At 58.7% G+C, this 10,448-nt stretch overlaps 1 protein-coding gene across 1 annotated transcript in view; it reads left to right on the forward strand.

Annotated features, from left to right (window-relative positions):
* The window catches only part of LOC121341370 (spectrin beta chain, non-erythrocytic 4-like), a gene marked incomplete at its 5' end in the record, with an annotated part of 17,157 nt that overhangs the window by 1,317 nt on the left and 5,392 nt on the right, over positions 1–10,448 (forward strand). The window contains 10 exon segments of the mRNA XM_041414821.1: positions 955–1,179; positions 2,506–2,595; positions 2,693–2,971; positions 4,203–4,333; positions 4,418–4,622; positions 5,406–6,028; positions 7,073–7,211; positions 7,295–7,379; positions 8,260–8,456; positions 10,265–10,432. Of these exon segments, the coding sequence (XP_041270755.1) occupies positions 955–1,179; positions 2,506–2,595; positions 2,693–2,971; positions 4,203–4,333; positions 4,418–4,622; positions 5,406–6,028; positions 7,073–7,211; positions 7,295–7,379; positions 8,260–8,456; positions 10,265–10,432 (2,142 nt within the window).

The following is a 10,448-nucleotide window of genomic DNA, read 5'->3' on the forward strand; positions in this document are numbered from 1 at the left end:
GCTGCGAGAGTTGGGGGGACAGCAGGCTTTGAGGGGACACCAGGTGTTGGGGGGACAGCAAGAGTTGGGGGGACACCAGGTGTTAGGGGGACAGCAGGAGTTGGGGGACAGCAGGAGTTGGGGGGGACAGCAGGAGTTGGGGGACAGCAGGAGTTGGGGGGGACACCAGGCCTTTGGGGATACCAGGTGTTGGGGGACACCAGGCCTTGGGGGGACAGCAGGAGCTAGGGGGGACACTAGGAGCTGGGGGACACCAGGAGATGGGGGGACATCAGGTGTTGGGGGACACCAAGAGTTGGGGGGACACCAGGTGTTGGGGGACAGCAGGAGCTGGGGGGGACACCAGGTGTTGGGAGGGACACCAGGTATTGGGAGGACACCAAGGCTTTGAGGGGACACCAGCAGTTGGGGGACACCAGGCCTTGGGGGGACAGCAGGAGCTGGGGGACACCAGGACGGGGGACACCAGGAGCTGGGGGACACCAGGAGCTGGGGGACACCAGGAGATGGGGGACACCAGGAGCTGGGGGACACCAGGAGTTGGGGGGACATCAGGTGTTGGGGGACACCAGGCTTTGAGGGGACACCAGGAACTGGGGGGACACCAGGTGTTGGGTGGACTTTGGGTGGCGTTGGGACACCAGGCTATGGAGGGACACCGCGTCGTGGTGGGGACATCAGCTTATGGGGGGACACCAGGTTATGGTGGACATGAGGTTATGGTGGACACCAAATTATGGGGCCACCACATTATGGGGAGTGACACCAGGTTATGGTGGACACCAGATTGTGGTGGACACATTATGAGGGACACCAAATTATGGGGGTGACAGCAGATTGTGGTGGACACCACATTATGGGGCCACGACGTTTTTTTTGGGGGGAATGCTCCACGTTGGGCGCTGGAGGTGCCATCTGGCCATCGCGGCCGCCTGCCCCGCCGTGTCCCCCCAGACAATGGAGTCGCAGGTGGAGGAGTGGTACAAGGAGGTGGGCGAGCTGCAGGCGCAGGCGGCGGCGCTGCCGGCGCAGGCGGCCGGGCGGGACGCGGTGGGCGAGCGGCAGAGCGCGGTGGGGACGCGCATCGTGCGCCTCATCGAGCCCCTGAAGGAGCGGCGGAGGATCCTGCTGGCCTCCAAGGAGGTGCATCAGGTCAGCCATGAGCTGGAGGACGAGGTGGTGAGTATCGGGGTGGGGATGGAGATCGGGGGGAAGGTGGAGATGGGATGGAGGTTGTGGTGAATGGGGGGGAGATGGAGGTGGGATAGAGATGGAGATGATGGAGGTGGGGTGAAGATGGGTGGGCATGGAGATGGAGATGATGGGGATGATGGAGATGAGATGGAGATGGGATGGAGTTTGTGGTGAATGGGGTGGAGATGGAGGTGGAGATGGAGATGATGGAGGTGGGGTGAAGATGGGTGGGCATGGAGATGGAGATGATGGGGATGATGGAGAGAAGGTGGAGATGGGATGGAGGTTGTGGTGAATGGGGTGGAGATGGAGGTGGGATAGAGATGGAGATGATGGAGGTGGGGTGAAGATGGGTGGGCATGGAGATGGAGATGATGGGGATGATGGAGATGAGATGGAGATAGGATGGAGCTTGTGGTGAATGGGGTGGAGATGGAGGTGGAGATGGAGATGGGATAGTGATGATGGAGGTGGGATGAAGATGGATGGGCATGGAGATGGAAATGGTGGAGATGAGATGGAGATGGAGATGGAGGTGAAGATGGAGGAGATGGGGTGAAGATGAAGATGAATGGGGATGGAGATGATGGAGATGGGATGAGGATGAAGATGGATGGGGATGGAGATGGGATGAAGATGAAGATGAATGGGGATGAAGAAGGGATGGAAATAGAGAAGATGGAGATGGAGGTGAAGAGCAAGAAGGAGATGGGATGGAGTTTGTGGTGAATGGGGTGGAGATGGAGATGGGATAGAGATGGAAATGGGATGAAGATGAATGGGGATGGAGATGATGGAAATGGGATGAAGATGAAGATGGATGGGGATGAAGAAGGGATGGAAATAGAGAAGATGGAGATGGAGATGAAGGTGAAGAAGGAGATGGGATGGAGATGGGATGGAGTTTCAGATGAATGGGGTGGAGATGGAGATGGGATAGAGATGATGGAGATGGGATGAAGATGGGTGGGCATGGAGATGGAAATGGTGGAGATGATGGAAATGAGATGAAGATGGATGGGGATGAAGAAGGGATGGAGATAGAGAAGATAGAGATGGGGATGAAGATGAAGAAGGAGATGGGATGGAGTTTGAGATGAATGGGATGCAGATGGAGATGAGATGGAGATGGGATGGAGATGGAGACAGATGGGATGGAGACGGATGGGGATGGAGATGGGATGGAGACTGATGGGGATGGAGATGGGATGGAGACGAGATGAACATGGGGATGGGACGGAGGTGAACACAGAAATGGGGGTGGGGTGGGATGTGGGACAGCGATGACACCGGGGTCCACCCCTGTCCCAGATGTGGGTCCAGGACCGCCTGCCCTTGGCCATGCTGAAGGACCACGGCACCAACCTCCAGACCGTCCAACAGTTCATCAAGAAGAACCAGGTCAGCGCCCGTGCCGCCGCTCGGGCCGGGAGGGCGTCACACCCCGCCCTGAGCCCTGCACCCACCCCCGTCCCACCCCACCCCACCCCACCTGCAGAACCTGCGCCGGGAGATCCAGGTGCACCGGCCCCGCGTGGACGAGGTGCTGGAACGCGCCGCCGCCGTGGCCTCCATCAAGAGCCCCGAGGCCGAGGGCGTGCGGTGCCTCCTGGAGCGGCTGGGGACCATGTGGGCGGAGCTGCAGGAGCAGACGGAGCGCCGGCAGCAGGCCCTGGATGCCACCTACCAGCTGGAGCAGTACTACTTCGATGTGGCCGAGGTGGAGTCGTGGCTGGGAGAGCAGGAGCTGCTCCTGATGAACGAGGAGAAGGGGAAGGTGGGCTCCAGAGGGGTGCTTGGGCTTGGTGGTTGGGTTGGGTCGGGTTGGTTGGGTGAACTGGGTGGGTTGGGTCAACTTGGTTGGTTGGATTGGGTGAATTGGATGGGTTGGGTTGGGTTGGTTGGTTGGGTTGGTTTAGCTGGGTTTGTTGGGTTGGGTTGGTTGCACTGGTTGGGTTGAGTTGGTTGGGTTGGGTTGGTTGAGCTGGGTTTAGCTAGGTTTGTTGGGCTGGGTGGTTGGGTTGGGTTGGGTTGGGGTGGTTGGGTTAGGTTTAGCTGGGTTTGTTGGATTGGGTGGTTGGGTTGGATGGGTTGGGTTGAGTGCCTTGCTTGGTTTGGGCTGACTTGGTTGGGTTGGGTGGTTGGGTTGGGTTGAGTTGGTTGCACTGGTTGGGTTGGGTTGGGTTAGTTGTTTGGGTTGGTTGGTTGGGTTGGGTTTAGCTGGCTTTGTTGGGTTGGGTTGCGTGGGTTGGGTTGGGTTGGGTTGGGTTTAGCTTGTTTTGTTGGGTTGGGTTGGGTTGGATTGGGTTGGCTGGCTTTGTTGGGTTGGGCAGTTGGGTGGGTTGCATTGGTTGGGTTGGTTGGGTTGGTTGCACTGGTTGGGTTGGGTTGGTTTGACTGGTTGAGTTGGGTTGGGTTGGCTGAATTGGCTTGGGTTGGTTGGTTGGGTTGGTTGCACTGTTTGGGTTGAGTTGGGTTGGGTTGGTTGAGTTGGGTTGGGTTGGGTTGGGTTGGTTAAACTGGTTGGGTTTGTTGGGTTGGTTGCACCGGTTGGGTTTTTTGGCTTGCTCGGTTGATTCGGTTGGGTTCACTTGCGTTGCTTGACTTGGTTGACTGCACTGCTTGAGTTGGGTTGGGTTGGGTTGGTTGGTTGAGTTGGGTTGGGTTGGTTGGTTGGGCTGGGTTGGTTGGTTGAGTTGCGTTGGGTTGGGTTGAGTTGGCTGGGTTTGTTTGGTTGTTTGGGTTGGGTTGGGTTGGTTGATTGGGTTGGGTTGGGTTGGTTGGTTGAGTTGGGTTGGGTTGGTTGGTTGGGCTGGGTTGGTTGGTTGAGTTGCGTTGGGTTGGGTTGAGTTGGTTGGTTGGGTTGGATGCACCGGTTGGGTTTTTTGGCTTGCTCGGTTGATTCGGTTGGGTTCACTTGCGTTGCTTGACTTGGTTGACTGCACTGCTTGAGTTGGGTTGCACCGCGTGCCGCCGCCAACCCTCAAGACCCCCCCACCCCACCCCAGGACGAGCAGAGCACCCTCCAACTCCTCAAGAAGCACCTCCTCACCGAGCAAACCATCGAGAACTACGAGGAGACCATCGCCCAGCTCTCCCGCCAGTGCCGCGCCCTCCTGGAGCTCGGCCACCCCCAGAGGTCCGCCCACCCCCCGCCCACCGCCGGCCCCTCGGGCGCCGCCGCGGCGCCGCCGGGGCTGACGGGCGCCGTGTCCTTGCCCAGCGAACAGGTCAGCAGGCGGCAGTCGCAGGTTGACCGGCTGTACGTGTCTCTGAAGGACCTGGTGGAGGAGCGCAAGGTCAAGCTGGAGCAGCAGTACTGGCTCTACCAGCTCAACCGCGAGGTGGACGAGCTGGAGCACTGGATCGCCGAGAAGGAGGTGGTGGCCGGCTCGCCCGAGCTGGGGCAGGACTTCGAGCACGTCACGGTGAGGACGGAAGGGTGGACGTGCTCAGGGGTGGCTTTGGTGCCGTGGCTGAGGGGGATGGAGAAGCTGGTGGGGGTTGTGGGCATGGTTCTGCCTCGTGGTGCTGTCGTGAGGGTCCTGGGGACCTTCTGTGAGCTCTGACAGGAGTCCTGGCACCGTCCTGGTGGTCCTGGCACCATCCTGGTGGTCCTGGGTGTCATCTCCGTCCCCTGGCTGGAGGTCCTGCCATCATCCCTGCCCCATTTTAGGGGTCCTGGCACCATCCTGGTTGTCCTGGCACCATCGTGGTGGTCCTGGCACCTTCCTGGTGGTGCCACCCTGCCCTGGTGGTCCTGGCCATCCTCTCCATCCCCTGGCTGGTGGTCCTACCACCATCCCTGCCCCATCCTGCTGGTCCTGGCACCTTCCTGGTGGTCCTGGCACCTTCCTGGTGGTCCTGGCACGTTTCTGGTGGTCCTGGGCATCACCTCTGTCACCTGCGTGGGGGTTCTGACACCATCGTGGTGGTCCTGGCACCTTCCTGGTGGTGCCACCCTGCCCTGGCGGTCCTGGCCACCCCCTCCATCCCCTGGCTGGGGGTCCTGCCACCATCCCTGCCCCATCCTGGTGGTCCTGGCACCTTCCTGGTGGTCCTGGCACCACCCTGGCACCCTGCCCTGGCGGTCCTGGCCACCCCCTCCATCCCCTGGCTGGGGGTCCTGCCACCATCCCCGCCCCACCCTGGTGGTCCCAAGCCCTGCCCACCCCTGACCCCTGCCCCACACCCGCCCCGGGCCACGGCAGCTGCTGCAGGAGAAGTTCCTGGAGTTCGCCAGCGAGACGGGCAGCGTGGGCCAGGAGCGCATTGCCGCCGTCAACCAGATGGTGGACGAGCTCATCGACTACGGCCACACCGACGCCGCCACCATCGCCGAGTGGAAGGACGGCGTCAACGAGGCCTGGGCCGACCTCCTGGAGCTGATGGAGACCCGCGCCCAGATGTTGGCGGCGTCCCACGAGCTGCACAAGTTCTTCAACGACTGCAAGGAGGTCCTGGGGCAGATCGAGGAGAAGCGGCAGCGGCTGCCCGAGCTGGCGGCGCGCGAGGGCAGGACCTCGGCCGGCGCCTTGCAGAGGGCCCTGGGCGCCTTCGAGCACGACGTGGAGGTGCTGGTGACGCAGGTGCGGCAGCTGCAGGAGGGCGCGGCGCAGCTGCGGACGCTCTACGCCGGGGACAACGCCGAGGCCATCGCGGGGCGCGAGCAGGAGGTGCTGCGGGCCTGGAAGGAGCTGCTGGCGGCGTGCGAGGAGTGCCGGCTGCACGTGGCCAGCGTGGCCGACAAGATCCGCTTCGTGGGCACCGTCAGGGACCTGCTGGCCTGGATGGACGGTGTGCTCCACCAGATGGGCGCCGGGGAGAAGCCCAGGTAGGGTGGTGGGCAAGGATCGAGTGCTGGTCCACCACAAGGTTCCGTGTCTTGGTCAGCCTGAGGGTCCGTGTCCTGGTCTGTGTGAGGGTCCATGTACTGCTCCACCATGGAACCAAGGATCATGTCCTGGTCCATCTGAGAATCTGGGTCCTGTTCTATCATGGAACCAAGGACCATGTCCTGGTCCATCTCAGGATCTGGGTCCTGTTCCACCATGGAACCAAGGACCACATCCTGGTCCATCTCAGGATCCATGTCCTAGTCCACCATGGATCCAAGGACCACGTCCTGCTCCATCTCAGGATCCATGTCCTGGTCCACCATGGATCCAAGGACCACATCCTGGTCCATCTCAGGAGCTGGGTCCTGTTCCACCATGGAACCAAGGTCCATGTCCTGGTCCATCTCAGGATCCATGTCCTGTTCCACCATGAATCCAAGGACCACGTCCTGGTCCATCTCAGGCTCTGGGTCCTGTTCCATCATGGCCCTAAGGACCAGGTCCTGGTCCATCCCAAGGTCCCACATCCTTGTCCATCTGAGGGTCCATGTCCTGTTCCATCATGGAACCAAGGACCACATCCTGGTCCATCTGAGAATCTGGGTCCTGTTCCATCATGGAACCAAGGACCACATCCTGGTCCATCTCAGGATCCATGTCCTGTTCCATCATGGAACCAAGGACCACATCCTGGTCCATCTCAGGATCTGGGTCCTGTTCCACCATGGAACCAAGGACCACGTCCTGGTCCATCTGAGAATCTGGGTCCTGTTCCATCATGGACCTAAGGACCACATCCTGGTCCATCCCAAGGTCCCACATCCTGGTCAATGTCAGGGTCCATGTCCTGTCCCACCATTGGCCCCAAGGACCACATCCTGTCCCACCATGGGCCCAAGGACCACGTCCTGGCCCACCATGGGCCCAAAGACCAAATCCTCATCCATCAGGAGGACCCCAGACCCTTCCCCATGCCCATGTCCCCTCCCAGCCACCAAGGACCCCCCTCCATCCCCACCCTTGTCCCTCCCCTGCCCCAGGGACGTGTCCTCGGTGGAGCTGCTGATGAACGACCACCAAAGCCTCAAGACCGAGATGGAGGCCCGGGCCAAGAACGTGGCCACCTGCCTGGAGCTGGGCAAGACCCTCATCCTCAGCAAGAGCCCGGCGGCCGACGAGGTGCCCGGGGGGGGTGGACAATGTGGGGAGGGGGCGTGGTGGAACTTCTGGGGTGTCCCGACCCATGTCCCCCCTCCCTGCAGATCAAATCCCACATGGAGAAGCTCCTGGCTAAGAAGAAGGAGATGACGGAGAAGTGGGACAAGCACTGGGAGTGGCTGCAGCAGAGTGAGTGCCACCCCAGGGGACACCAGGAGGTCATCGCTTGTTGGGGGGACATTGGGTGTTGGGGGGACAGCAGAAGGTTTGGGGGGATGTTGGGTCTTGGAGGGACACCAAGTCTTGGGGTGGGCATTGGGTCACGGAGGACACCGGTCTGTGGCGGTCACCAAGTTTTGGGTGGTCATCAGATGTTGGGGGGACATTGGGTGTTGGGGGGACAGCAGGTCTTGGGGTGGACATTGGGTCATGGGAGTCAATTTATGGGAGTCATCAGGTTATAGGGAACACCAAATTATGACAAACACCAAATTGTGACGAACATCAAATTGTGACGAACATGGAATTACGGGGATCATCAAATTACGGAGATCACCAAATTACAGGGAACACCAAATTATGAGGAACACAAAATTACGGGGATCATCAAGTTATGAGGAACATGGAATTACAGGGATCACCAAATTATGACGAACACCAAACTATGGGGATCACCAAATTATGACGAACACCAAATTATGGGGATTGCCAAATTACAGGGAACACCAAATTATGAGGAACACGAAATTACGGGATCACCAAATTACGGAGATCACCAAATTGTGGCGATCACCAAATTACAGAGAACACGAAATTACGGGGATCACCAAATTATGACAAACACCAAATTACGGGGATCGCCAAATTACATGGAACACCAAGTTATGAGGAACACGAAATTGAGGGGATCACCAAATTACGACAAACGCCAAATTATGGGAGGCACCACACCATGGGTGACACCAAATGATGAGGGCCACCAGATCATGGGTGACCCCAGGCTCGGAGGTGACCCCAGCCCCCGCGGCGACCCCGCGGCGGTGACGGGCGGCCCCGGCTGTGCCGGCAGTGCGCGAGGTGCACCAGTTCGCGCAGGAGGCCGTGGTGGCCGATGCGTGGCTGACGGCCCAGGAGCCGCTGCTGAAGAGCCAGGAGCTGGGCAGCAGCGTGGACGAGGTGGAGCAGCTGATCCGGCGGCACGAGGCCTTCCGGAAGGCGGCGGCCGCCTGGGAGGAGAGGTTCAGCTCCCTGCGGCGCCTCACCACGGTACGGCCACCGCGGCGCCGGGGCCGTCCCCGGGGCTGGGCCCTGCTCGGGGTGGGCGCAGCTGTGGGCTCTGCAGAACCATCTCCTCACCTGATCTTCATCCTGTTCCCGTCTCTGTTGCTGTTTCCATCGCTGGCTTTGTCCTCTTCATCTTCATCCCTGTCCCATCCCCAACTTCATCCCTGTCCCTATCTCATCTCCATCATCTCCATCGACATAATTTCCTTCTCATCACTGTCTCCACCTCATCCCAATCTCCATCTTCATCTTCATCATCTCCATGTCCATCCCACCTCCATCCCATCCCCATCTCCATCCCATCTCCATCATCTCCACTCCATCTTCATCCCATCTGTTGTCTCAATTGCCATCTCCATCTCATCCCCATCTCCATCTCATCCCCATCCCCATCCCCATCCATCTCCTTCTCCATCGCATCTCCATCTCCATCTCATCCCAATCTCCATCACCTCCATCTCATCTCCATCTTCATCTTTATATTCTCTATCATCTCCATCTCCATCCCACCTCCATCCCATCTCCATCTCCATCCCATCCCCATCTCCATGTTCATCTCATCTCCATCTCCATCTCCATAATCTCCACTCCATCTTCATCCCATCTTTCGTCTCAATTGCCATCTCCATCTCCATCTCATCCCAATCTCCATCATCTCCATTTCATCCCCATCTCCATCTCATCTCCATCCCCATGCCCATCCCCATCCATCTCCTTCTCCATCGCATCTCCATCTTATCCCAATCTCCATCACCTCCATCTCATCTCCATCTCCATCTCCATCCCATCTCCATCTCCATCCCATCTCCATCTCCATCCCATCTCCATCTCCATCCCATCTCCATCTCCATCCCATCTCCATCTCCATCCCATCTCCATCTCCATCCCATCTCCATCTCCATCCCATCTCCATCTCCATCCCATCTCCATCTCCATCCCATCTCCATCTCCATCCCATCTCCATCTCCATCCCATCTCCATCTCCATCCCATCTCCATCATCTCCATCTCATCCCAATCTCCATCACCTCCATCTCATCTCCATCTCATCTCCGTCTTCATCTTTATAATCTCTATCATCTCCATCTCCATCGCCATCCCATCTCCATCATCTCCATCATCTCCATCTCCATCTCCATCCCATCTCCATCTCATCTCCATCTCCATCCCATCTCCATCTCATCTCCATCTCATCTCCGTCTTCATCTTTATAATCTCTATCATCTCCATCTCCATTGCCATCCCATCTCCATCTCCATCATCTCCATCTCCATCTCCATCCCATCTCCATCTCATCTCCATCTCCATCATCTCCATCTCCATCCCACCTCCATCCCATCCCCATCTCCATGTCCATCTCATCTCCATCTCCATCTCCATGTCCATCTTATCTCCATCTCCATCATCTCCATCCCATCCCCATCTCCATCTCCATCTCAACTCCATCTCCATCCCATCTCCATCTCATCTCCATCTCCGTCATCTCCATCTCCATCTCCATCATCTCCATCTCCATTCCATCTCCACCATCTCCATCTCCATCTCATCTCCATCTCCGTCATCTCCATCTCCATCTCCATCATCTCCATCTCCATTCCATCTCCACCATCTCCATCTCCATCTCATCTCCATCTCCGTCATCTCCATCTCCATCTCCATCATCTCCATCTCCATTCCATCTCCACCATCTCCATCTCCATCTCATCTCTATCTCCATCTCCATCTCCACCATCTCCATATATCTCCATCTCCATCTCCACCATCTCCACCCCACCCCACCCCGCCCTGCAGATCGAGAAGCTCAAGGCCGAGCAGAACAAGCAGCCGCCGACACCACTCCTGACCCGAAAATTTCTGGGGGAGCCGCCGGGAGGTGCCGACCCTCGCCGGCCGGAGCCGCGCGTGGCCTACGTCCGGCACGAGCTGCGGCCGGAGCGCCTCCAGCCCAAGCTCGACCGCGTCCAGCCGCCGGCCG

The sequence above is a fragment of the Onychostruthus taczanowskii genome, unplaced genomic scaffold (genome assembly GCF_017590055.1).
Source record: "Onychostruthus taczanowskii isolate IOZ18803 unplaced genomic scaffold, ASM1759005v1 scaffold477, whole genome shotgun sequence".
In the NCBI taxonomy this organism is placed as follows: domain Eukaryota; kingdom Metazoa; phylum Chordata; class Aves; order Passeriformes; family Passeridae; genus Onychostruthus; species Onychostruthus taczanowskii.